Source organism: Agelaius phoeniceus, unplaced genomic scaffold (assembly GCF_051311805.1).
Source record: "Agelaius phoeniceus isolate bAgePho1 unplaced genomic scaffold, bAgePho1.hap1 Scaffold_729, whole genome shotgun sequence".
NCBI lineage: Eukaryota > Metazoa > Chordata > Aves > Passeriformes > Icteridae > Agelaius > Agelaius phoeniceus.
Genome location: NW_027510076.1, coordinates 16,697 through 44,103, shown reverse-complemented (window position 1 = coordinate 44,103; position 27,407 = coordinate 16,697). Strand labels below are relative to the sequence as shown.

The 27,407-nt window shown below is 50.0% G+C and overlaps 2 protein-coding genes across 4 annotated transcripts; both read left to right on the top strand.

Annotated features, from left to right (window-relative positions):
- The first annotated feature begins 1,814 nt into the window (after window positions 1-1,814).
- SH3BP5L (SH3 binding domain protein 5 like) lies at window positions 1,815-21,889 on the top strand. Of its 3 annotated transcripts, none has more exons than XM_077173281.1 (7): window positions 1,815-1,831; window positions 3,082-3,285; window positions 4,391-4,453; window positions 13,269-13,397; window positions 16,510-16,671; window positions 17,885-18,058; window positions 20,635-21,688. In XM_077173281.1, the coding sequence occupies exons 2-7, from the start codon at window positions 3,175-3,177 to the stop codon at window positions 21,568-21,570; spliced, it is 1,575 nt and encodes a 524-aa protein (XP_077029396.1). In that variant the 5' UTR covers window positions 1,815-1,831; window positions 3,082-3,174; the 3' UTR covers window positions 21,571-21,688. The 3 variants fall into 3 exon arrangements, with proteins under 3 accessions (XP_077029396.1, XP_077029398.1, XP_077029397.1); XM_077173283.1 differs by lacking the exon at window positions 1,815-1,831 and having other exon boundaries at window positions 20,635-20,822; window positions 21,679-21,889; XM_077173282.1 differs by lacking the exon at window positions 1,815-1,831 and having other exon boundaries at window positions 3,087-3,285.
- Window positions 21,890-22,560: 671 nt separating this feature from the next.
- Window positions 22,561-26,171, top strand: LOC143693289 (uncharacterized). The gene is made up of 2 exons (XM_077173280.1): window positions 22,561-23,110; window positions 23,616-26,171. The coding sequence occupies exons 1-2, from the start codon at window positions 22,561-22,563 to the stop codon at window positions 24,506-24,508; spliced, it is 1,443 nt and encodes a 480-aa protein (XP_077029395.1). The 3' UTR covers window positions 24,509-26,171.
- The last annotated feature ends 1,236 nt before the right edge of the window (window positions 26,172-27,407 follow it).

Genomic DNA, 27,407 nt, shown 5'->3' with positions numbered 1-27,407 from the left:
GGGAAATTTGGGATTTTCAGGGTGATTTGGGGAAATTTTGGGTGGAAATTTGGGATTTTGGGGGATTCCGGGGCATATTTTGGGATTGAGATTTTGGAGAGGAGTTTTTTTATTTTGGGGGGAATATTGGGACTTGGGACGGATTTTGAGGGGGATTTTGGGGGAAATTTTGAGAATTTGGGGGAATCTTTGCAATTCGAGGTGATTTGAGGGGATTCAAGGAATTTTAAGGGGGATTTTTGATTTTTCTTGGAAGATTTGGTCCATTTGAGAGAGATCCCAAAATCCCGCCCCAAATCCCACTTTTTTCTCTCATTCCAACCCCAAAATTCCAACTTCTTTTTTTGTCATTCCCACCCTAAAATGCCCCATGGAATTCCCGGGAATCCCAGGAGGGAATTTTGGGATAAATTCAATTTTTTTTTTTTTTTGGGGCGGGATTTTGGAAAAGCAGGAGCGGGAAAAGGCGGATTTAGGACAAAAAGGAGGGATTTTGGAGAAAAAGGTGGGATTTGGAGAAAAAAAGGAGGGATTTGGAGAAATAAAGGGCGGGATTTGGAAAAAAAAGGGCGGGATTTCGGAAAAAAGGGAGAGAGACCCCAAATTCCGGGATTCCGCCAAGAAATAATCAAGATTAATAAAATAAAAATAAATCGGAGTAAATAAAAAGTTGAAATAATTGGAATTAAATAAATTAAAAATAAATCAAAATAATTCAAAATGGCGGCGACGCCCCCGGCCGCCATCTTGAGGGCGGCGGTGCCATAAAACAAAATGGCGGCACCCACGGGTCTGTTTTCCGCTGTTGTTTCTCGCCGAATTTAGAACCAAACCGGGATTAAACCGTGCGCGGAAGCTCTCCCGGCACCGATTCCACCCCCGGGACTGATTTGAGCTCCGGGGGAACGAGAGGGAGGCGGAAATACGGAGGGAGGAGGGAGCCGCCATGTTGTACGGCAAGAGGAAAATGGCGGCTCTTCCTGTTCCGGTGTAGGAGCTGAGGGCGAACCCAAGTTTGAAATGAGTGCGGGGGGGTATGGAAATGTTTGAGGGGGTTTAGTGAGGTTTGGGGAGCTCGAGGGTGCTTTTCCCCCTCTAATTTTGAATGGTTCCGTCCAACCTCCCCGGGGCTTCTCCTCCATCTTGAGGCGCGGCGGTGACGTAAACAAAATGGCGGCACCCGCGGATCCGTTCCGGCTGTTGTTTCTCGCCAAATTTAAAACCAAACCGGGATTTAACCGAGCGCGGAGGCTCTACCGGCACAGATTCCACCCTCGGAACCGATTTGAGCTCCCGGGAAATGAGAGAGAGGCGGAAATACGGAGGGAGGAGGGAGCCGCCATGTTGTACGGCAAGAGAAAATGGCGGCTCTTCCTGTTCCGGTTTGGGAACTGAGGGCGAGCCCAAGTTTGAAATGAGTGCGGGGGGGTTTGGAGATGTTTGTGGGGGCTTAGTGAGGTTTGGGGGAGCTCTAGGGCGCTTCTCCCCTCTAATTTTTAATGGTTCCGTCCAATTCCACCCTCCCCTCCCGTGGCTTCACCGCCATCTTGAGGCGCGGCGCCGCCGTTCAACAAGATGGCGGCACCTCTGCATCATCGCCGGTGCTATTTGAAGGGGTTTTTACCGCAAATCGCAGCCAAACCGGCGAAAGGAATCCGACATCCCTGTTTAACTCTCACCACCGGTTTAAACCCACCGGGAACCGGGAGAACGGCGGAAAGGTGGGGTTTTATTATACATTATGGGCGCCGCCATTTTGTACGGAGGAGGCGGCTGAGGGCGACTTCCGGTTCCGTGGGGGAGCGGCCCCTCAGCGGTGGCGGAGCGGGGGGTAAACACAGGCCCGGGGGGGGCGGGATTTGAGGGAAAATTGGGAATTTTTGGGAAATTCTGAGGAAAATTTGGGATTTTTGGGTTCGAGGTCGGGGGGATTAAAGGGTTTGTGGGGTCGTGGCCGTGGGGGGGTTTGGGGGGGTCTGAGGGGAGTTTTGTGGGATTTTTGTGGAATTTTGAGGGAATTTGTGGGAATTTCAGGGATTTCTGAGGGGGTTTTGTGGGAATTTGAGGGAATTTGGGGGGAATTTTGAGGAATTTTGGATTCTTGGGGAGATTTGGGGATTTTTGGGGGTCTGGGGTCTTTGAGGGCATTTTGGGGTCTTTGAGGAGATTTTTGCTGGGGCAAATGGGGATTTCTGAGGGAAATTTTGTGGAAATTTTGGATTTCTGAGGGAATTTTGGTGGAATTTTGTGGAATTTTGGGATTATTGGGGGATTTGGGGATTTTTGTGGAGTTTTGGGGTCTTTGAGGGGATTTTTAAAGGGGATTTTGTGGGAATTTTGGAGGGATTTTGTGGGAAAATTGGGGAGTTATGAGGGAATTTTGTGGAATTTTGTGGATTTATGAGGGAATTTTGGGGGAATTTTGTGAAATTTAGAATTATATTGGGAATTTTGGGTGTTTTGGGGAATTTTGGGGATTTTTAAAGGGGATTTCGAGGAAATTTGAGGATTTTTTTTGGGAATTTTGCGGATTTATGAGGGAATTGAGGGAATTTTGTGGGAAAATTGGGGATTTATGAGGGAATTGTGTGGGAATTTTGTGAAATTTAGAATTATTTTGGGAATTTTGGGAGTTCTGGGTCATTTTGGGGGTCTTTGAGGGGATTTTGGGGTCTGAGTTGATTTGGGGATTTTTAAGGGGATTTTGAGGGAATTTTGTGGGAAAATTGGGGATTTATGAGGGAATTGTGTGGGAAAATTGGGATTTATGAGGGAATTTTGTGAGAATTGAGGAATTTTTGATTTTTTGGGTCCCTGAGGAATTTGAGGAATTTAGGGAATATTTTGGGAGCATTTGGCCATAAATTTTGTGCTAATTTGGGATTTTTTGTGGAAAACTTTGTCGAATTTTTGGGAATTTGGCTGCAATTTCACAATTTTGGTAAAAATCCTCAGGAATTTACTTCAAAGTTTTAAAGATTTTGCCCAAATTTACCCAAATTTTTGGGGAAATTCAGACTTTTCCACCAAAAAAAAAAAAATCCTGGAAAATTTTAATTTTTTTCCTTTTTTTTCTTTCAGCTCCCCCCCCCCATCCCAAAACTCCAAAAATTCCCGAAAAATTCCCAAAAAAAATTCCCAAAAAAATGGATTGAGGCCCCTCCCCTGCCTTGGATGGCCCTTGGAATTTGGGGGATCCCAAAATGGGGGATTCGAAAATCCCGGGAATCCCCCAAAGGAGGAGGAGGAGGAAGAGGAGGAGAAGAGCTGGACCCCCGGATCCAGGTGGGAATTTGGGGGAAAAACCCCAAATTTGGGGATTTTTGGGGGGATTTTCAGGCGAAAATTTTGATTTTTTGAAGGGAAAATTTAAAAAAAAAATTGGATTTTTGGGGGGGATTTGGGTGGAAATTTTAATTTTTTTTTTTTGGAAAATCCATGAAATTTTGGGGATTTTTTTGTTGTTTGGGGTGAAAATTTTGGGGTTTTGGAGCAAAAAATCCCAGAAATTTGGATTTTGGGGTGATTTTAGGGTAGTTTTGGGGGTTCTTGAGGGATATTTTGGGATTTGGGGGAATTTTGCAGGAAAATCCCCAAATTTTGGAATTTGGGGGGAATTTTTTGGGGCTTTCGAGGAGATTTTGGGTAAAATGCCCAAAAAATTTGGATTTGGGGGAGATTTTTTGGTGATTTTTGGTGATTTTTTAATCCATTTTCCCAATTTTTGGTGTTTTATCCCAAATTTTGGGGTCTTGGATTTAAATTTTGGAATTTCAGGGATTTGGGATCGGAAGTTTGGAATTTTTAGGGTAAATCCCAAAAATTTGGAAATTTTGGGTCCAAATTTGATGATTTTGGGTGAAATCCCTGAAATTTTGGGATTTTTGGGCCAAATTTTGGAATTTTTTGGGGGTAATCCTGGAAATTTGGGGGATTTGGGTCCAAATTTGATGATTTTGGGTGAAATCCCAGAAATTTGAGATTTTTTTGGGGGTAAACCTGGAAATTTGGGAATTTTGGTTCAAATTTGATGATTTTGATTGAAACCCAGAAATTTGGGGATTTTTGGGCCAAATTTTGGGATTTTTTTGCAATTTTGGGGACTCTTGAGGGAAATTTTGGGGATAATTTTGAGGTAAAACCCCAAAATTCTGGAATTTTTGGGAAATTTGGGGAATTTTTGGGGGGAATTTTTGGGGAAAAAATCCCCAAAAATTTGGAATTTTGGGGCAAATTTTTGCGGATTTTTTGCGGATTTTCCCAAATTTTGGGATTTTCCCCCAAATTTTTGGGTTTTTCCCCACTTTTCAGGATCCCCCAAATTTTAGGGATTTTTGGGGGTTTTTTTTTCCCAATTTTTGGGTTTTTAGCCCAAATTTTTGGGTTGCAGGAGGAGCTGGAGCACCTGAACGAGGCCAACGCTGAAATCAATCGGGGGGAGCTGGAGCTGGACGTGAGTCCCAGTCAATCCCAGTTTGGCCCAGTTTGTCCCAGTCCATCCCAGTCCATCCCAGTTAATCCCAGTTCATCCCAGTTTGGCCCAGTTCATCCCAGTTCAATCCCAGTTTGTCCCAGTCCATCCCAGTTAATCCCAGTCCATCCCAGTCCATCCCAGTTCATCCCAGTTTGGCCCAGTTCATCCCAGTTCAATCCCAGTCCATCCCAGTCCATCCCAGTTCATCCCAGTTCATCCCAGTTCATCCCAGTTTGGCCCAGTTTGGCCCAGTTTGGCCCAGTTCAATCCCAGTTCATCCCAGTCCCTCCCAGTTCATCCCAGTTTGGCCCAGTTAATCCCAGTTCATCCCAGTTCATCCCAGTTTGTCCCAGTTCATCCCAGTTCATCCCAGTTCATCCCAGTCCCTCCCAGTTCATCCCAGTTTGGCCCAGTTCATCCCAGTTCATCCCAGTCCCTCCCAGTTCATCCCAGTCCATCCCAGTCCATCCCAGTCCATCCCAGTCCATCCCAGTTTGGCCCAGTTCAATCCCAGTTCATCCCAGTCCATCCCAGTCCATCCCAGTCCATCCCAGTTCATCCCAGTTCAATCCCAGTCCATCCCAGTCCATCCCAGTTCATCCCAGTTTGTCCCAGTTTGTCCCAGTTCAATCCCAGTCCATCCCAGTTCATCCCAGTTTGGCCCAGTTCAATCCCAGTTTGGCCCAGTCCATCCCAGTTCATCCCAGTTTGGCCCAGTTCATCCCAGTTCAATCCCAGTCCATCCCAGTTCATCCCAGTTCAGTTCATCCCAGTTCAATCCCAGTCCATCCCAGTTCATCCCAGTTCATCCCAGTTCATCCCAGTTTGTCCCAGTCAATCCCAGTTCATCCCAGTTTGTCCCAGTCAATCCCAGTGCATCCCAGTCCCGCCCAGTTCATCCCAGTCCATCCCAGTTTGTCCCAGTCCCTCCCAGTTCATCCCAGTCCATCCCAGTTCAATCCCAGTTTGTCCCAGTTTGTCCCAGTCCATCCCAGTCCTGTCCCAGTTCAAACCAGTTCAAACCACTCCCAAACTGGTTCCCAATCCCATCCCAGTCCATCCAGTTCAAACCAGTCCCAAACTGGTTTTCCCATTCCAAACTGGTTTCCAGTCCTATCCCAGTTCAACCAGTCCCAAACTGGTTCCCAGTCCCTCCCAGTCCCTCCCACTCCATCCCAGTCCCTCCCAGTCCCTCCCACTCCATCCCAGTCCCTCCCAGTCCCAAACTGGTTCCCAATCCCATCCCAGTCCATCCCAGTCCATCCCAGTCCATCCAGTCCCAAACTGGTTTTCCCATTCCAAACCCATCCCAAACTGGTTTCCCATCCCAAACCAGTTCAAACCAGTCCCAAACTGGTTCCCAGTCCCATCCCAGTCCCTCCCAGTCCATCCCAGTCCAAACTGGTTTTCCCATTCCAAACCAATCCCAAACTGGTTCCCAGTCCCATCCCAGTCCCTCCCAATCCCATCCCAGTCCCTCCCAGTCCCTCCAGTCCCTCCCAGTCCCATCCCAGTCCCATCCCAGTCCCTCCCAGTCCTATCCCAGTCCTCCCAGTCCCTCCCAGTCCCAAACTGGTTTTCCCATTCCAAACCCATCCCAAACTGGTTCCCAGTCCCTCCTAGTCCCTCCCAGTCCCATCCCAGTCCCTCCCAGTCCCAAACTGGTTTTCCCATTCCAAACTGGTTCCCAGTCCCAAACCCATCCCATCCCAGTCCATCCCAGTCCCTCCCAGTCCCATCCCAGTCCCATCCCAGTCCATCCCAGTCCCATCCCAGTCCCTCCCAGTCCATCCCAGTCCCATCCCAGTCCCTCCCAGTCCCAAACTGGTTTTCCCATTCCAAACTGGTTCCCAGTCCAAACCCATCCCAAACAGTTCAAACCAGTTCAAACCAGTCCTCCCAGTCCCATCCCACTCCCTCCCAATCCCATCCCACTCCCTCCCAGTTCAAACCAGTCCCTCCCAGTCCCCTCCCAGTCCCAAACTGGTTTTCCCATTCCAAACTGGTTCCCAGTCCCAAACCCATCCCAAACCAGTCCCTCCCAGTTCAAACCAGTCCATCCCAGTTCAAACCCATCCCAAACTGGTTCCCAGTCTCAAACCAGTCCCATCCCAGTTCAAACCCATCCCAAACCAGTTCAAACCAGTCCCAAACTGGTTCCCAGTCCCATCCCAGTTCAAACCAGTTCAAACCAGTCCCAAACCAGTCCCAACCCATCCCAAACCAGTCCAAACCAGTTCAAACCAGTCCCAAACCAGTTCAAACCCATCCCAAACTGATTTTCCCATCCCAAACCAGTTCAAACCAGTCCCTCCCAGTTCAAACCACTCCCTCCAGTCCCTCCCAGTCCATCCCAGTCCCTCCAATCCCATCCCAGTCCCATCCCAGTCCCTCCCAGTCCCTCCCAGTCCCTCCCAGTCCCTCCCAGTCCCTCCACTCCCTCCCAGTCCATCCCAGTCCCTCCCAGTCCCATCCCAGTTCAAACCAGTCCCAGACTGGTTCCCAGTCCCATCCCAGTCCCTCCCAGTCCCTCCCAGTCCCTCCCAATCCCATCCCAGTCCCATCCCAGTCCCTCCCACTCCCTCCCCGATCACTCCCAGTCCCTCCCAGTCCCTCCCAGTCCCAAACTGGTTCCCAGTCCCATCCCAGTCCCATCCCAGTCCCTCCAGCCCCTCCCAGTCCCTCCCAATCCCATCCCAGTCCCTCCCAGTTCCTCCCAGTCCCAAACTGGTTTACCCAGTCCATCCCAGTCCCATCCCAGTCCCTCCCAGTCCTATCCCAGTCCCATCCCAGTCCCATCCCAGTCCCTCCCAGTCCCTCCCAGTCCAAACCAGTCCCTCCCAGTCCCATCCCAGTCCCTCCCAGTCCATCCCAGTCCCAAACTGGTTCCCAATCCCATCCCAGTCCCAAACCCATCCTAAACCAATCCCTCCCAGTTCAAACCAGTCCCAAACTGGTTCCCAGTCCCAAACCCATCCCAAACCAGTTAAAACCAGTCCATCCCAGTCCCTCCCAATCCCTCCCAGTCCCAAACTGGTTTTCCCATCCCAAACTGGTTTTCCCACTCTAAACCAGTTCAAACCCATCCCAAACTGGTTTTCCCATTCCAAACTGGTTCCCAGTCCCAAACCCATCCCAAACCAGTCCCTCCCAGTTCAAACCAGTCCCATCCCAGTTCAAACCCATCCCAAACTGGTTCCCAGTCCCAAACCAGTCCCATCCCAGTTCAAACCAGTCCCAAACTGGTTCCCAGTCCCAAACCAGTCCCTCCCAGTCCATCCCACTCCATCCCAGTCCCATCCCAGTCCCTCCCACTCCATCCCAGTCCCTCCCAGTCCCAAACTGGTTTTCCCAGTCCCTCCCAATCCCATCCCAGTCCCTCCCAGTCCCTCCCAGTCCCCTCCCAGTCCCTCCCAATCCCATCCAGTCCCTCCAGTCCCTCCCAGTCCCAAACTGGTTTTCCCACTCCCATCCAGTCCATCCCACTCCCTCCCAGTTCAAACCAGTTCAAACCAGTCCCATCCCAGTCCCTCCCAGTCCCTCCAGTCCCTCCCACTCCAAACCAGTCCATCCCAGTCCCATCCCAGTCCCTCCCAGTCCCATCCCAGTCCCTCCAGTCCCATCCCAGTCCATCCCACTCCCTCCCAGTCCCATCCCAGTTCCCTCCCAGTCCCTCCAGTCCCATCCCAGTTCCCTCCCAGTCCCTCCCAGTCCCATCCCAGTTCCCTCCCAGTCCCATCCAAACCCATCCCAGTCCCTCCCAGTCCCTCCCAGTCCCTCCCAGTCCCTCCCAGTCCATCCCAGTCCCACACTGGTTTTCCCAGTTCCCTCCCAGTCCCTCCCAGTCCATCCCAGTCCATCCCAGTCTCTCCAGTCCCATCCCAGCCCCTCCCAGTCCCATCCCAGTCCATCCCAGTCCCAAACTGGTTTTCCCACTCCAAACCACTCCCTCCCAGTCCCTCCCAGTCCCATCCCAGTCCCATCCCAGTCCCTCCCAGTCCCTCCCAGTTCATTCCCAGTCCCATCCCAGTCCCTCCCAGTCCCTCCAGTCCCATCCCAGTCCTATCCCAGTCCTATCCCAGTCGTATCCCAGTCCCATCCCAGTCCTATCCCAGTCCCTCCCAGTCCCTCCCAGTCCCCTCCCAGTCCCAAACTGGTTTTCCAGTCCCTCCCAGTCCCATCCCAGTCCCTCCCAATCCCATCCCAGTCCCATCCCAGTCCCTCCCAATCCCTCCCACTCCTTCCCAGTCCCATCCCAGTCCCTCCCAGTCCCTCCCAGTCCCTCCCAGTCCCAAACTGGTTTTCCCATTCCAAACTGGTTCCCAGTCCCATCCCAGTCCCTCCCAGTCCCTCCCAGTCCCATCCCAGTCCCATCCCAGTCCATCCCAGTCCCAAACTGGTTTTCCCATTCCAAACCCATCCCAAACTGGTTTCCCATCCCAAACCAGTTCAAACCACTCCCTCCCAGTTCAAACCAGTCCAAACCAGTCCCATCCCAGTCCCACACTGGTTTTTCCAGTCCCTCCCAATCCCATCCCATCCCATCCCAGTCCCATCCCAGTCCCATCCCAGTCCCATCCCAGTCCCATCCCAGTCCCTCCCAGTCCCATCCCAGTCCCTCCCAGTCCCTCCCAGTCCCATCCCAGTCCCTCCCAGTCCCTCCCCAGTCCCATCTCAGTCCATCCCAGTCCCTCCCAGTCCCATCCCACTCCCTCCCAGTCCCTCCCAGTCCCTCCCAGTCCCTCCCAGTCCATCCCAGTCCATCCCAGTCCCATCCCATCCCATCCCAGTCCCTCCCAATCCCATCCCAGTCCCTCCCAATCCCTCCCAGTCCCAAACTGGTTTTCCCATCCCAAACTGGTTTTCCCACTCTAAACCAGTTCAAACCCATCCCAAACTGGTTTTCCCATTCCAAACTGGTTCCCAGTCCCAAACCCATCCCAAACCAGTCCCTCCCAGTTCAAACCAGTCCCGTCCCAGTTCAAACCCATCCCAAACTGGTTCCCAGTCCAAACCAGTCCCATCCCAGTTCAAACCAGTCCCAAACTGGTTCCCAATCCCAAACCCATCCCAAACCAGTTCAAACCACTCCAAACCAGTCCCAAACCAGTCCATCCCAGTCCCTCCCAGTCCATCCCAGTCCCATCCCAGTCCCTCCCAATCCCATCCCAGTCCCTCCCAGTCCCTCCCAGCTCCTCCAATCCCATCCCAGTCCCTCCCAGTCCCATCCCAGTCCATCCCAGTCCCTCCCAGTCCCAAACTGGTTTTCCCAGTCCCAAACCCATCCCAAACCAGTTCAAACCAGTCCCAAACCAGTCCCAAACCAGTCCCAAACCAGTCCCAAACCAGTCCCAAACTGGTTCCCAGTCCCATCCCAGTTCAAACCAGTTCAAACCAGTCCCAAACCAGTCCCAACCCATCCCAAACCAGTCCAAACCAGTTCAAACCAGTCCCAAACCAGTCCCAAACCAGTTCAAAGCCATCCCAAACTGGTTTCCCACTCCAAACCAGTTCAAACCACTCCCTCCCAGTTCAAACCACTCCCTCCCAGTCCCTCCCAGTCCCATCCCAGTCCCTCCCAGTCCCATCCCAGTCCCTCCCAGTCCCTCCCAGTCCCATCCCAGTCCCTCCCAGTCCCTCCCAGTCCCATCCCAGTCCCTCCCAATCCCTCCCAGTCCCAAACTGGTTTTCCCATCCCAAACTGGTTTTCCCACTCTAAACCAGTTCAAACCCATCCCAAACTGGTTTTCCCATTCCAAACTGGTTCCCAGTCCCAAACCCATCCCAAACCAGTCCCTCCCAGTTCAAACCAGTCCCATCCCAGTTCAAACCCATCCCAAACTGGTTCCCAGTCTCAAACCAGTCCCATCCCAGTTCAAACCCATCCCAAACCAGTTCAAACCCATCCCAAACCAGTCCCTCCCAGTCCCAAACTGGTTTTCCCAGTCCCTCCCAGTCCCATCCCAGTCCCTCCCAGTCCCTCCAGTCCCATCCCAATCCCATCCCAGTCCATCCCAGTCCCATCCCAGTCCCTCCCAGTCCATCCCAGTCCATCCCAGTCCCTCCCAATCCCATCCCAGTCCATCCCAGTCCCATCCCAGTCCCATCCCAGTCCCTCCCAGTCCATCCCAGTCCATCCCAGTCCCTCCCAGTCCCATCCCAGTCCCATCCCAGTCCCTCCCAGTCCCTCCCAGTCCCTCCCAGTCCATCCCAGTCCCTCCCAGTCCCCTCCCAGTCCCACACTGGTTTTCCCAGTTCCCTCCCAGTCCCTCCCAGTCCATCCCAGTCCCATCCCAGCCCCTCCCAGTCCCTCCCAGTCCCATCCCAGTCCATCCCAGTCCCAAACTGGTTTTCCCACTCCAAACCACTCCCTCCCAGTCCCTCCCAGTCCCATCCCAGTCCATCCCAGTCCCTCCCAGTCCCTCCCAGTTCATTCCCAGTCCCATCCCAGTCCATCCCAGTCCCATCCCAATCCCATCCAGTCCCATCCCAGTTCCTCCCAGTCCCTCCCAGTCCCTCCCAGTCCATCCCAGTCCATCCCAGTCCATCCCAGTCCCTCCCAGTCCATCCCAGTCCCTCCCAGTCCCTCCCAGTTCCCTCCCATCCCAGTCCCATCCCAGTCCCATCCCAATCCCATCCCAGTCCCTCCAGTCCCTCCCAGTCCCTCCCAGTCCTCCCAATCCAATCCCATCCATCCATCCCAGTCCCATCCCAGTTCCATCCCAGTCCATCCCAGTCCCTCCCAGTCCATCCAGTCCCATCCCAGTCCCAAACTGGTTTTCCCACTCCAAACCAGTTCAAACCCATCCCAAACCAATCCCTCCCAGTTCAAACCAGTCCCGTCCAGTCCCAAACCAGTCCCAAACCGGTTCCCAGTCCCATCCCAGTCCCATCCCAGTCCCATCCCAGTCCCTCCTAGTCCCTCCCAGTCCCTCCCAGTCCCTCCCAGTCCCAAACTGGTTTTCCCATTCCAAACTGGTTCCCAGTCCCAAACCCATCCCATCCCAGTCCATCCCAGTCCCTCCCAATCCCATCCCAGTCCATCCCAGTCCCTCCCAGTCCCTCCCAGTCCCTCCCAGTCCCAAACCAGTCCCTCCCAGTCCCTCCCAGTCCCTCCCAGTCCCATCCCAGTCCCTCCCAGTCCCTCCCAGTCCCTCCCAGTCCCTCCCAGTCCCTCCCAGTCCCATCCCAGTCCCTCCCAATCCCATCCCAGTCCATCCCAGTCCCTCCCAGTCCCTCCCAGTCCCTCCCAGTCCCTCCCAGTCCCATCCAGTCCCTCCCAGTCCCTCCCAGTCCCTCCCAGTCCCAAACCAGTCCCTCCCAGTCCATCCCAGTCCCATCCCAGTCCCTCCCAGTCCCATCCCAGTCCCAAACTGGTTTTCCCATCCCAAACTGGTTCCCAGTCCCAAACCACTCCCTCCCAGTTCAAACCAGTTCAAACCAGTCCCTCCCAGTCCCTCCCACTCCCTCCCAGTTCAAACCAGTCCATCCCAGTCCATCCCAGTCCCTCCCAGCCCCTCCCAGTCCCTCCCAGTCCCATCCCAGTCCCTCCCAGTCCCATCCCAGTCCCTCCCAGTCCCATCCCAGTCCATCCCACTCCCTCCCAGTCCCATCCCAGTTCCCTCCCAGTCCCTCCCAGTCCCTCCCAGTCCCTCCCAGTCCCTCCCAGTCCCTCCCAGTCCATCCCAGTCCCACACTGGTTTTCCCAGTTCCCTCCCAGTCCCTCCCAGTCCATCCCAGTCCATCCCAGTCTCTCCCAGTCCCATCCCAGCCCCTCCCAGTCCCATCCCAGTCCATCCCAGTCCCAAACTGGTTTTCCCACTCCAAACCACTCCCTCCCAGTCCCTCCCAGTCCCATCCCAGTCCCATCCCAGTCCCTCCCAGTCCCTCCCAGTTCATTCCCAGTCCCATCCCAGTCCCTCCCAGTCCCTCCCAGTCCCATCCCAGTCCTATCCCAGTCCTATCCCAGTCGTATCCCAGTCCCATCCCAGTCCTATCCCAGTCCCTCCCAGTCCCTCCCAGTCCCCTCCCAGTCCCAAACTGGTTTTCCCAGTCCCTCCCAGTCCCATCCCAGTCCCTCCCAATCCCATCCCAGTCCCATCCCAGTCCTCCCAATCCCTCCCACTCCTTCCCAGTCCCATCCCAGTCCCTCCCAGTCCCTCCCAGTCCCTCCCAGTCCCAAACTGGTTTTCCCATTCCAAACTGGTTCCCAGTCCCATCCCAGTCCCTCCCAGTCCCTCCCAGTCCCATCCCAGTCCCATCCCAGTCCCTCCCAGTCCTATCCCAGTCCCATCCCAGTCCATCCAGTCCCAAACTGGTTTTCCCATTCCAAACCCATCCCAAACTGGTTTCCCATCCCAAACCAGTTCAAACCACTCCCTCCCAGTTCAAACCAGTCCAAACCAGTCCCATCCCAGTCCCACACTGGTTTTTCCAGTCCCTCCCAATCCCATCCCATCCCATCCCAGTCCCATCCCAGTCCCTCCCAGTCCCATCCCAGTCCCTCCCACTCCCTCCCAGTTCAACCAGTCCATCCCAGTCCATCCCAGTCCCTCCCAGCCCCTCCCAGTCCCTCCCAGTCCCATCCCAATCCCATCCCAGTCCCAAACCAGTCCCTCCCAGTTCAAACCCATCCCAAACCAGTTCAAACCAGTCCCTCCCAGTCCATCCCAGTCCCTCCCAGTCCCTCCCAGTCCCATCCAGTCCATCCCAGTCCCATCCCAGTCCATCCCAGTCCCTCCCAGTCCCTCCCAGTCCCTCCCAGTCCCTCCCAGTCCCACACTGGTTTTCCCAGGCCGCCCGTTGCCGTTACCGCCGCGTTCTCTCGGACTCCGCTCGCCGGCTGAACTCGCAGGGCTCCCAGCTCGGCGCCTGCATCGAGCGCGCCCGGCCCTACTACGAGGCCCGGAGGAGAGCCAAGGAGGTGAGAACGGGGAGGAAAACGGGGAAAACGGGCAAAAATAGGGGGGGGGGGAATAAAAATGGGGAAAATTGGGGGGAAATGGGGGAAATTGGGGAAAATCGGGGGGAAATGGGGGAAATGGAAAAAAAATGGGGAAAACGGGCAAAAATATGGGGGGGTGGGAATAAAAATGGGGAAAATCGGGGGGAATGGAAAAAAAATGGGGAAAAATGGGGGGGAAATGGGGAAAATCGGGGGAAATGGGGGAAAAATGGGGAAAATCGGGGGGAAAAAGAAAAAAAAATGGGGAAAATCGGGGGGAAATGGGGAAAATCGGGGGAAAAATGGGGGAAAAATGGGGAAAATCGGGGGGGAAATGGGGAAAATACGGGGGAAAATGGGGGAAATTGGGGGGGAAAATGGGGAAAATTGGGGGGAAATGGAAAAAAATGGGGAAAAACTAAAAAAAAAATGGGGAATATCAGGGGGAAAATGGGGGAAAATTTAAAAAAAAAGGGGAAAATTGGGGGGGAAAAAAAAATGGGGAAAATTGGGGGGAAAATGGGGAAAATCTGGGGGGAAATGGGGAAAATCTGGGGGAAAATGGGGAAAATTCACGGGGAAAATGGGGAAAATCTGGGGGGAAAATGGGGAAAATTTGGGGAAAAAATGGACAAAGTCTGGGGAAAATAGGGGAAAAATGGGGAAAAAATGAAGGAAAATGGGGAAAAAAATGGAGAAAATCTGGGGGGAAATAGGGGGGAAATAGGGGGAAATGGGGGAAATGAAAAAAAAATGGGGAAAATCGGGGGGAAAATGGGGAAAATCGGGGGGGAAATGGGGAAAAATTAAAAAAAAAAAGGGGAAAATTGGTGGAAAATGGGGAAAATGAAAATAAAATGGGGAAAATCGGGGGGAAATGGGGGAAATGGAAAAAAATGGGGAAAAACTAAAAAAATGGGGAAAATCTAAAAAAAAATGGGGAAAATCTAAAAAAAATGGGGAAAATCGGGGGGAAAATGGGGAAAATCTGGGGGGAAATGGGGAAATGAAAAAAAAAATGGGAAAAATTGGGGGGAAAATTGGGGGGAAATGGGGAAAAAATGAGGGAAAATCGGGGGGAAATGGGGAAAAATGGTGGGAAAAATGGGGGAAAATGAAAAAAATGGGGAAAATCGGGGGGAAAATGGTGGAAATGGAAAAAAAATGGGGAAAATCTAAAAAAAAATGGGGAAAATCGGGGGAGAAATGGGGAAAATTTGGGGAAAAAATGGAGAAAATCTGGGGAAAATAGGGGGGAAAATGGGGAAAAAATGGAGAAAATCGGGGGAAAAATGGGGAAAATTGGGGGGAAAATGGGGAAAAATTTTAAAAAAAAGGGGAATATTGGTGGGAAAAATGGGGGAAATGAAAAAAAAATGGGGAAAATTGGGGGGAAAATGGGGAAAAAATGAAGGAAAATGGGGAAAATTGGGGCAAATGGAAAAAAAATGGGGAAAAACTAAAAAAAAACGGGGAAAATGGGGGGGAAATGGGGAAAATAGGGGGCAAATGGGGAAATTTGGGGAAAATGGGGAGGAATGGGGAAAATGGAAAAAAAATGGGGAAAATGGGGAAAATCAGGGGAAAAATCGGGGGAAAAATGGGGAAAAATTAAAAAAAATAGGGAAAATTGGTGGAAAAATGGGGAAAATGAAAAAAAAATGGAGAAAATTGGGAAAAAATGGGGAAAATGAAAAAAAAAATGGGGAAAATCTAAAAAAAAATGGGGAAAATCGGGGGGGAAAATGGGGAAAATCTGGGGGAAATGGGGGAAATGAAAAAAAAAAGGGAAAAATTGGGGGGAAATGGGGAAAAAATGAGGGAAAATCTGGGGGGAAATGGGGAAAATGGGTGGAAAAATGGAGAAAATCTGGGGGAAAATCTGGGGGAAATGGGAAAATCTGGGGGAAAATGGGCGGAAAAACGGAGGAAAAGGGAAAATAATTGGAGGAAAAACGGGAATTTGGGTCTCAAAGGCATCGGAGCTTCTCCAAGCATTCCAGACCTTCTGCAAACCCATCCCAAACCTTCTCCAAAGCTTCTCCAAACCCCATCCCACCACCCCAAACCCCATCCCAAACCATCCCAAACCACCCCAAACCCCATCCCAAACCCCAAACCCCATCCCACCACCCAAATCCCATCCCCCCATCCCAAACCTTCTCCAAACCCCAAACCCCATCCCACCACCCCAAACCCCATCCCAACCTTCTCCATCCATCCCAAACCTCCAAACCTTCTCCAAACCTCATCCCACCTTCTCCAAACCTTCTCCATCCATCCCAAACCCCATCCCACCTTCTCATAACCCATTCCCACCATCTCCAAACCTTCTCAAACCCATCCCAAACCCCATCCCACCATCTCCAATCCCAGTCCCACCCTCTCCAAACCTCATCCCAAACCTTCTCCAATCCATCCCAAACCTTCTCCAATCCATCCCAAACCTTCTCCAATCCATCCCAAACCTTCTCCAATCCATCCCAAACCTTCTCCAACCCATCCCAAACCTTCTCCAACCCATCCCAAACCTTCTCCAAACCATCCCAAACCTTCTTCAAACTCCATCCCACCTTCTCCAAACCTTCTCCATCCATCCCAAACCCCATCCCAGACCTTCTCCAAACCTTCTCCAAACCCCATCCCACCATCCCAAACCTTCTCCAACCCATCCTAAATCCCATCCCACCTTCTCCAAACCCCATCCCACCTTCTCATAACCATTCCACCTTCTCCAAACCCCATCCCACCTTCCCAAACTCCATCCCACCTTCTCCAAACCTTCTCCACCCATCCCAAACCCCATCCCACCTTCTCCAATCCCAGTCCCACCTTCTCCAAACCCATCCCACCATCTCCAAACCCCATCCCACCGTCTCCAAACCCCATCCCACCTCTTCCAACCCATCCCAAACCTTCTTCAAACTCCATCCCACCACCTCCAAACCCCATCCCACCATCTCCAAACCCCATCCCACCTTCTCCAAACCTTCTCCACCCATCCCAAACCCCATCCCACCACCTCCAAACCCCATCCCACCCCGACCCCCCTCGGAGCAGATCCCAACCCGCCCCGTTGGGGTTGTCCCAGGCGCAGCAGGAGACGCAGCGGGCGGCGCTGCGCTACGAGCGCGCGGTGGGCATGCACAACGCGGCGCGCGAGATGGTCTTCGTGGCCGAGCAGGGCATGGGCACCGGCAAGAACCGCCTGGACCCCACCTGGCAGGAGATGCTCAACCACGCCACCAGGAAGGTGGGGAGCCCGGCAGTGGGGGTTGGAGAAGGTCTGGGGTGGGTTGGAGAAGGTCTGGGGTGGGTTGGAGGAGGTGGGAGGGGGTTTGGAGAAGGTGGGATGAGGTTTTGAGAAGGTTTGGAATGGATTGGAGGAGGTGGGATGGGGTTTGGAGAGGGTTTGGGGTGGTGGGATGGGGTTTGGAGAGGGTTTGGAGATGCTGGGATGGGATTTGGGGATGGGTGGAGAGGGTTTGGAGAAGGTGGGAATGGGTTATGAGATGGTGGGATGGGGTTTGGAGAAGGTTTGGAATGGTTTGGAGAAGGTTTGGGATGGATTGGAGAAGGTTTGGGATGGTTTGGAGAAGGTGGGATGGGGTTTGGAGAAGGTTTTGGATGGGTTGGAAGAGGTGGGATGAGGTTTGGAGAAGGTTTGGGGTGGGTTGGAGAAGGTGGGATGGGGTTTGGAGAAGGTTGGGATGGGTTTGGAGATGCTGGGATGGGGTTTGGGATGGATGGAGAAGGTTTGGAGAAGGTGGGATGGGGTTTGGAGAAGGTTTGGGATGGGTTGGAAGAGGTGGGATGGGGTTTGGAGATGGTGGGATGGGGTTTGGGATGGATGGAGAAAGTTTGGAGAAGTGGGATGGAGTTTGAAGAAGGTTTGGGATGGATTGGAGAAGGTTTGGGATGGTTTGGAGATGCTGGGATGGGGTTTGGGATGGGTTATGAGAAGGTTTGGAGGTGGTGGGATGGGGTTTGGAGATGCTGGGATGGGATTTGGGGATGGTGGAGAGGGTTTGGAGAAGGTGGGATGGAGTTTGGAAGAGGTGGGATGGGGTTTGGAGAAGGTTTGGAGATGCTGGGATGGGGTTTGGAGAAGGTTTGGAGAAGGTTTGGAGATGGTGGGATGGGGTTTGGGATGGAGTTTGGAGAAGGTTTGGGATGGGGTTTGGAGAAGGTTTGGAGATGGTGGGATGGGGTTTGGAGAAGGTTTGGAGAAGGTTTGGAGAAGGTTTGGGATGGGGTTTGGAGAAGGTTTGGGATGGTGGGATGGGGTTTGGAGAAGGTTTGGAGATGGTGGGATGGGGTTTGGGATGGGGTTTGGAGAAGGTTTGGAGAAGGTTTGGGATGGGTTTTGGAGAAGGTTTGGAGAAGGTTTGGAGAAGGTTTGGAGATGCTGGGATGGGGTTTGGGATGGAGTTTGGAGAAGGTTTGGCGACGGCGGCTCCGTGCAGGTGAACGAGGCGGAGCAGGAGCGGCTCTGCAGCGAGCGGGAGCACCAGCGCGTGACGCGGCTCTGCCACGAGGCCGAGGCCGAGGTGCAGCGGCTGCAGAAATCCCTGAGGCGCGACATCGCCCGCAGCCGGCCCTACTTCGAGCTCAAGGCCCAGTTCAACCTCAGGCTCGAGGTACTGGGATAAACTGGGATATACTGGGGGGGACTGGGAGGGACTGGGAGGGGCTGGGAGAGGAGCTGGGTTTAACTGGGAGCACTGGGAGCCAGCCCTACTTCGAGCTCAAGGCCCAGTTCAACCTCAGGCTCGAGGTACTGGGAGCACTGGGAGGGACTGGGAGCACTGGGAGGGACTGGGAGCACTGGGAGGGGAACTGGGACCAGTTTGGAGCACTGGGAGAAGGATTGGAGTGGGTACTGGGAGCACTGGGAGGGACTGGGAGGTGCAACATCGCCCGCAGCCGGCCCTACTTCGAGCTCAAGGCCCAGTTCAACCTCAGACTGGAGGTACTGGGATAGACTGGGATATACTGGGATATACTGGGATATACTGGGAGGGACTGGGAGGGACTGGGAGCACTGGGAGGCGCGACATCGCCCGCAGCCGGCCCTACTTCGAGCTCAAGGCCCAGTTCAACCTCAGACTCGAGGTACTGGGATAAACTGGGATGTACTGGGATATACTGGGAGGGACTGGGAGGCGCGACATTGCCCGCAGCCGGCCCTACTTCGAGCTCAAGGCCCAGTTCAACCTCAGGCTGGAGGTACTGGGATGGACTGGGAGCACTGGGAGGGACTGGGAGGGACTGGGAGAAGGATTAGAGGGCACTGGGAGGGACTGGGATAGACTGGGAGGGACTGGGAGCTGGCCCTACTTCGAGCTCAAGGCCCAGTTCAACCTCAGGCTCGAGGTACTGGGATAAACTGGGATGGACTGGGAGGGACTGGGAGGGACTGGCAGCACTGGGAGGGACTGGGAGAGGAGCTGGGATATACTGGGAGCACTGGGAGCCGGCCCTACTTGGAGCTCAAGGCCCAGTTCAACCTCAGGCTCGAGGTACTGGGATGGACTGGGAGGGACTGGGATATACTGGGGGGGACTGGGATGGACTGGGATAAACTGGGAGGGACTGGGATAAACTGGATGGACTGGGAGCACTGGGAGGCGCGACATTGCCCGCAGCCGGCCCTACTTCGAGCTCAAGGCCCAGTTCAACCTCAGGCTCGAGGTACTGGGATGGACTGGGATATACTGGGATATACTGGGAGGGACTGGGAGGGACTGGGAGGGACTGGGAGCACTGGGAGAGGAGCTGGGTTTAACTGGGAGCACTGGGAGGGACTGGGAGCACTGGGAGCCGGCCCTACTTCGAGCTCAAGGCCCAGTTCAACCTCAGGCTCGAGGTACTGGGATGGACTGGGATAAACTGGGATAAACTGGGAGGGACTGGGAGGGACTGGGAGGCGCGACATCGCCCGCAGCCAGCCCTACTTCGAGCTCAAGGCCCAGTTCAACCTCAGACTGGAGGTACTGGGAGCACTGGGACGGACTGGGAGGGACTGGGAGGGGAACTGGGACCAGTTTGGAGCACTGGGAGAAGGATTGGAGGGCACTGGGATGGACTGGGATAAACTGGGATATACTGGGATATACTGGGGGGGACTGGGAGCACTGGGAGCCGGCCCTACTTGGAGCTCAAGGCCCAGTTCAACCTCAGGCTGGAGGTACTGGGATAAACTGGGATATACTGGGTTACTGGGAGAGGAGCTGGGACCAGTTTGGGTCACTGGGAGAAGGATTGGAGGGCACTGGGATGGACTGGGATAAACTGGGAGGGACTGGGAGCACTGGGAGAGGAGTTGGGTTTAACTGGGAGCACTGGGAGGGACTGGGATGGACTGGGAGGGACTGGGATGAACTGAGAGGCACTGGAACCATTTAAAAACGTATTTTAACCAAATTTTCACCGATTTCCACCAAATTTTTTGCGTTTTCCACCCAAATTTTCAGGATTTGGGGAATTTTTGGGAATTTTTATGGATCCTGAAGGATTTTTTTAATAAACCCCAAAATTTTTCGGGATTTGAACCAAATTTTTATGGATTTTAACCAATTTTTCCCATATTTCAACCAAATTTTCACCAAATTTTTTCCAATGTTCCCCAAATTTTTTGGCCTTTTCCACCCAAATTTTTGGGATTTTCAGGAATTTTTAGGAACTTCTCAGAATTCCAAGGAACTTTTATGGATCCCTACCAATTTTTGGGGAAAAAACCCCAATTTTTAACGTATTTTCCCCATTTTTTTACGTATTTTCATCAAATTTTCACTGATTTTCCCCAAATTTTTGGGATTTTCTCAGATTTTTTAGGAATTCCTTGGAATCTTTAGGAATTCTTTGAATTCCTCAGGAATTCCTTGGAATTTTCTGGGATAAACCCAATTTTTTAGGGATTTTAACCAGTTTTTGAACCGAATTTTAACCAAGTATTTTAACCAAATTTTTTCCAATTTTCCCCGAATTTTTTGGCCTTTTCCACCCGAATTTTTGGGATTTTCAGGAATTTTTAGGAACTTTTACGGATCCTTACCAATTTTTTGGGGGGAAGAAAAATCCAAATTTTTAACGTATTTTCCCCATTTTTTGACGTATTTTCCTCAAATTTTCACCGATTTTCATCAAATTTTCACGGAATTTTTTGGCCTTTTTCAGATTTTTTGGGATTCTCACGGATCCCCCTCTTTTCCAGGAGCACAAGTCCCGGGTGACCTCTCTGGAGGCGGCCGTGGCCCAGGCCAAGCTGCGCTACTCGGTGGCCCTGAGGAACCTGGAGCAGATCAGCGAGGAGATCCACGCCCGGCGATTCCAGAGGATCCTGCGGAAAAAAAACCTCCGGGAAAACCCCCTGGGAGCCGAGGGCGGCGCCGGGAACCCCGAAATCCACGGAATTCCCGGAGAAATCCACGGAATTCCCGGAGAAAACCCCAAAATTCCGGAGAAATCCCCAAAATTCCCGGAGAAATGGCCCAAAAAATTCACAGAATTCCAAGAGAAACTCCTGAAAGTTCCGGAATTCCCGGAGAAATCCCTGAATTCCCAGAGAAATTCCTGGGATTCCGAGAGAAAATCCCCAAATTCCGGAGGAAACGGCGAAGTCGCAAGAGAAACTCCTGAAATTCCCGGAATTCCCGGAGAAATCCGTGGAATTCCGAGAGAAAACCACAGAATTCCTGGAGGAATTTCTGGAATTCCTGGGGAAAACCCTGGAATTCCCAGAATTCCTGGAGAAATCCCCGGAATTCCAAGAGAAATTCCCAGAATTCCTGGAGAAATCCCCGAATTCCCAGAGAAAATCTCGGAATTCCCAACGAAACCTCAGCTGGAATGGGCGGAATTCCAAGAGAAATTCCTGGAATTCCAAGGGAAAACCTCGGAATTCCAAGAGAAAATCCTGGAAATTTCAGCTCAATCTCATCGGGAACATCTGGAATTCCAAGAGAAAATCCAGAAAATCCTGAAAATTCCATGGAAAATCCCAGAAATTTCAGCTCAATCCCATCAGGAACCTTCGGAATTCCTGGAATTTCATCCAGAATTCCAAGAGAAAATCCGGAAAATCCGGAAATTTCAGCTCAATCCCATCGGGACCGTTCAGAATTCCCGGAATCCCACAGGAAAATCCTGAAAATTCCATGGAAAATCCTGAAATTCCACAGAAAATCCGGAAATTTCACCTCAATCCCGTCGGGACCGTTCAGAATTCCGGAATTCCGCAGGAAATTCCCGGGATTCCTCGGGAATTGTCGGCGTCCGGGGATTCGCTGTCGCTGCTGAGCCTGCGGACGATCGCCTCGGACCTGCAGAAATTCGATTCCGTGGAACATTTGTCGGGAATTCCGGGAATTTCGGGAACGCCGGACGCGCTGAGCCTGCACAGCGAGGAGCTGGGGGCCGAGCCCGGGGGCGGCTCCAGGCACCAGCGCAGCCTCAGCCTCTGATACGGGAGGGGGGAAAAATCTGGGAAAATGCGGGAAAATCTGGGAAAATGCGGGAAAAATTCGGGAAAAAATACAGGAAAAAGTCCAGGAAAAAATCCGGGAAAATCTGGGAAATATCTGGGAAAAATCTGGGGAAAAATCTGGGAAATATCCAGGAAAAAATACAGGAAATATCCGGGGAAAATACGGGGAAAAATCCAGGGAAAATACGGGAAAAAATACGGGAAATATCCAGGGAAAATCTGGGAAATAGCTGGGAAAAATTCGGGAAAAATCTGGAAAAATCCGGGGGAAAATCTGGGAAATATCTGGGAAAATCAGGGAAAAATACGGGAAAAATCCGGGAAAAATCTGGGAAAAATACGACAAAAATCTGGGAAATATCTGGGAAAAATACGGGAAAAAATCCGGGAAAAATACGGGGGAAAATCCGGGAAATATGCGGGAAAAATCTGGGAAATATCTGGGAAAAATTCGGGAAAATCCCGGGAAATATCTGGGAAAAATACGGGAAAAAATCTGGGAAATATCCGGGAAATATCTGGAAAAAATCCGGGAAAAATCTGGGAAAAAATACAGGAAATATCCGGGGAAAATCTGGGAAATATCTGGGAAATATGCGGGAAAAAATCTGGGAAAAATCCAGGAAAAAGTCCGGGGAAAATACGGGAAAAAATATGGAAATATCTGGGAAAATCTGGAAGAAGTCCGGGAAAAATCTGGGAAATATCTGGGAAAAAGTCTGGGAAAAAATACGGGAAATATCTGGGAAAATCTGGGAAAAATTCGGGAAAAATACGGGAAAAATCTGGAAAAATCCAGGAAATATCCAGGGAAAATACGGGGAAAAATACGGGGAAAATACGGGAAATATCCGGGAAAAATTCGGGAAAAATCCCGGGAAATATCTGGGAAAAAATACGGGAAAAAATACGGGAAAAATCTGGAAATATCCGGGAAAAAATACGGGAAAAATCCGGGAAATATCCAGGGAAAATCTGGGAAAAATACGGGAAAAATACGGGGAAAATCCGGGGAATATCTGGGAAATATCCGGGAAAAAATCCGGGGAAAAATCTGGGGAAAAATCCGGGAAATATCTGGGAAAAAATATCTGGGAAAAATCCGGGAAATATGCGGGAAAAATACGGGGAAAATCTGGGAAAAAAATCCGGGAAAAATCTGGAAAAATACGGGGAAAATCTGGGAAATATCTGGGAAAAATATCTGGGAAAATCCGGGGAAAATCCGGGAAATATCCAGGGAATATCTGGGAAAAATCCGGGAAAAAATACGGGAAATATCCGGGGAAAAATCCGGGGAATATCTGGGAAAAAATACGGGGAAAATCCGTGGAAAAATACGGAAAATCTGGAAAAAATCCGGAAATATCCAGGAAAAAATCCGGGGAAAATCCGGGGAAAAATCTGGGAAATATCCAGGGAAAATCCAGGAAAAAATACGGGAAATATCCGGGGAAAATCCGGGAAATATCTGGGAAAAAAATCTGGGAAAATCCGGGAAAATCTGGGAAATATCTGGGAAAAAATATCTGGGAAAAATCCGGGAAATATGCGGGAAAAATCCGGGGAAAAATATGGGAAATATCTGGGAAATATCCGGGAAAAATCGGGGAGAAATCCGGGAAAATACGGGAAAAAATACGGGGAAAAAATCTGGGAAATATCTAGGAAAAAATCCGGAAAAATCCGGAAATATCTGGGAAAAATACGGGAAAAAATCCAGGGAAAAATCTGGGAAAAAATCCGGGAAAAATCTGGGAAATATCCGGGAAAATCCGGGGGAAAATCCAGGGAAAATACGGGAAAAAATCCGGGAAATATCTGGGGAAAAATCTGGGAAATATCTGGGAAAAAATATCTGGGAAAAATCCGGGAAATATGCGGGAAAAATACGGGGAAAATCTGGGAAAAAAATCTGGGAAAAATTCGGGAAATATGCGGGAAATATCTGGAAAAATCCGGGGAAAATACGGGGAAAAATACGGGAAAAATCTGGGAAATATCCGGGAAAAATCTGGGAAATATCCGGGAAAAATCCGGGGAAAAATATCCAGGAAAAAATATCCGGGAAAAATCCAGGGAAAAATCCGGGAAAAAATCCAGGAAAAATACGGGAAAAAATACGGGAAATATCTGGGAAATATCCGGGGAAAATCCGGGGAAAAATCCGGGGAAAATTCCGGGAAAAAATACGGGAAAAATCCGGGGAATATCCGGGGGAAATCCGGGGAAAATACGGGAAAAATACAGGAAAAAATACAGGAAATATCCGGGAAATATCCAGGGAAAATCCGGGGAAAATCCGGGAAAAATCTGGGAAAAAATCCGGGGAAAATCTGGAAAAATACGGGAAATATCCAGGAAAAAAAATCCGGGAAAAATCCGGGGAAAAATCCGGGAAAAATCCAGGGAAAAATCCAGGAAAAATCTGGAAAAATCCGGGAAAAAATATCCGGGAAAAATACGGGAAAAAATACGTGAAAAAATCCGGGAAAAAATCCGGGAAAAATCCCGGGAAAAAATATCCGGGAAAAGAAGTTGGGATTTCCTGAGAGGGGAGAGAGCGCAGGGAATTCTGGGGGATTGGGGATGGGGGAAGTGAGGAGAGATCCCAGAAATTCCAGGGAAATTCCAGGGAAATTGCCGGAAATTCCAAGAAAATTCCATTAAATCCCGTGGAAATTCCAAGAAATCCCAAGGAAATTGCATAAAATTCCAAGGAAATCCCGTGGAAATCCTAAAAAATTCCAAGGAAATTCCAGGAAATTCCAAGGAAATCCTGTGGAAAGTCCATGAAATCCCAAGGAAATTCCAGGAAATCCCAAAAAATCCTGTGGAAATCCTAAAACATTCCAAGGAAATTGCATAAAATTCCATCAAATTCCATGAAATTCCAAGGAAATTCCATCAAATTCCAAGGAAATTCCATAAAATCCCCAAAAATCCTGTGGAAATTCCATGAAATTCCAAAGAAATTCCAAGGAAATTGCATAAAAGTCCCAAAAAAACCCTGTGGAAATTCCAAGAAATCCCCTGGAAATTCCATGAATTTCCAATGGAAATTGCATAAAATTCCAAGGAAATTCCAGGAAATCCCAAGGAAATTCCATAAAATCCCAAAAAATCCTGTGGAAATCCTAAAAAATTCCAAGGGAATCTCAGGAAATTCCAAGGAAATCCCCAAAGTCCCGAGGAAATCGCCCAAAATTCCAAGGAAATTCCATAAAATTCCCATTAAAAAGTTGAGATTTTTAGGGGTTAAATCCCAGGAATTTTGGGTTTAAATCCCTGAAATTTGGGATTTTTTGGGAATTAACCCCAGAAATTTGGGATTTTTTGGGACTAAACCCTCAAACTTTGGGATTTTTTGGGAATTTGCCCCTGAAATTTGGGATTTTTTTGGGGCTAAACCCTCAAAATTTGGGATTTTTTTGGGAATTCACCCCTGAAATTTGGGATTTTTTTGGGTCTAAATCACCAAAATTTGGGATTTTTTTGGGAATTCACCCCTGAAATTTGGGATTTTTTTGGGACTAAATCCCCAAAATTTGAGATTTTTGGGGGTTAAATCCCAGGAATTTTGGGTTTAAATCCCTGAAATTTGGGATTTTTTGGGACTAAACCCTCAAAATTTGGGATTTTTTTGGGTCTAAAGCCCCAAAATTTGGGATTTTTTTGGGTCTAAATCACCAAAATTTGGGATTTTTTTGGGTCTAAATCACCAAAATTTGGGATTTTTTTGGGATTAAACCCTCAAAATTTGGGATTTTTTGGGACTAAACCCTCAAAATTTGGGATTTTTTTGGGAATTCACCCCTGGAATTTGGGATTTTTTTGGGACTAAACCCCAAAATTTGAGGATTTTGCGAATCCCAGCCCCAAAATCCCAAATTTCCCCCCAGAATTCCCAACTTTTTTTGGGAAAATTCCCCTTTTCCCACCCAAAACGGCGCCCGGAGCCCAATTGCACTAAAGGGGGGGTCGGGAATTTTTGGGAATTTTGGGAATTTTGGGAATTTTTTGGAATTTTTGGGAATTTGGGAATTTTTCGGGAGGGGCTGTGATGAGAACCCCCCCAGTTCGAGGCAGCCCTGGGAATTTCCCATCCCAAAAATCCCCAAAAAAATCCCAAAAAATTCCCAAAAAATCCCCAAAAATTCCTCCAGGAATTCCAGGAAAATTCAGGAATTTGGGAATTTCAGGGAGGGGGGAAAAAAATCCTGGATAAAAAATGTTGATATCAATAAAATTCCTTCTTGTTGTAATTTCTGCTTTTCCAAGTTTGTTTTGTGTCCTCATCCAGGAATTTTTTTGGGATTTTTCCCCTTTTTTGGGATTATTTCCCCCCTTTTTTATTTGGGATTTTTTCCTCTTTTTTGGGGGATTATTTCCCCTTTTTTTTGGGATTTTTTCCTCATTTTTTGGGATTTTTTCCCCTTTTTTTGGAATAATTTCCCCCTTTTTTTGGGATTTTTCCCCCCATTTTTTTGGATTTTTTCCCCTTTTTTTGGGATTTTCCCCCCTTTTTTTTTTGGGGATTTTTCCCCCTTTTCTTTGGGATTTTTCCCCCTTTTTTTTGGGATTTTTCTCCCTTTTTTTGGGATTTTTTCCCCCTTTTTTGGGATTATTTCCCCCCTTTTTTTGGAATAATTTTCCCTTTTTTTGGGGATTTTTCCCCCTTTTTTTGGGATTTTTCCCCTTTTTTTTGGGATTTTTCCCCCTTTTTTTGGGATTTTTCCCCCCAGTTTTTGGTATTTTCCCCCCCTTTTTTTGGTATTTTCCCCCCATTTTTTGGGGATTTTTCCCCCCTTTTTTTGGAATAATTTCCCAATTTTTTGGGGATTTTTCCCCCTTTTTTTGGGATTTTCCCCCATTTTTTGGGGATTTTTCCCCCTTTTTTGGGGGGATTTTTTCCCCCTTTTTTTGGGATTTTCCCCCCTTTTTTGGATTATTTCCCCCTTTTTTTTGGGATTATTTCCCACATTTTTTGGGATTTTTCCCCCATTTTTTGGGATTTTCCCCCTTTTTTTTTGGGATTTTTCCCCCCAGTTTTTGGTATTTCCCCCCCCTTTTTTTTTTGGGGATTTTTCCCCCTTTTTTTTTGGGATTTTCCCCCCTTTTTTTGGGGATTTCCCCCCTTTTTTTGTGATTATTTTCCCCATTTTTTGGAGATTATTTTCCCCATTTTTTGGAGATTATTTCCCCCTTTTTTTGGGGTTTTCCCCCCCTTTTTTTGGGGATTATTCTCCCTTTTTTTGGGGATTAGTTCCCCCCTTTTTTTGGGAATTTTTAGGGTTTTTTTCACCTTTATTTTTGAGGATTTTCCCGTTTTTGGGGGATGAGTTTTATCTCAATTTTTTCTGCTCAATCCTAAATATTTTTCCCTGGGAAATTATCCCAAAAAAAAGGGAAAAATCCCCCAAAAAAACCCCCAGGAAATGTCTCTGATAAAAATGGGGAAAATCCCTAAAAAAATCAGGAAAAATGACAAAAAAATAGGG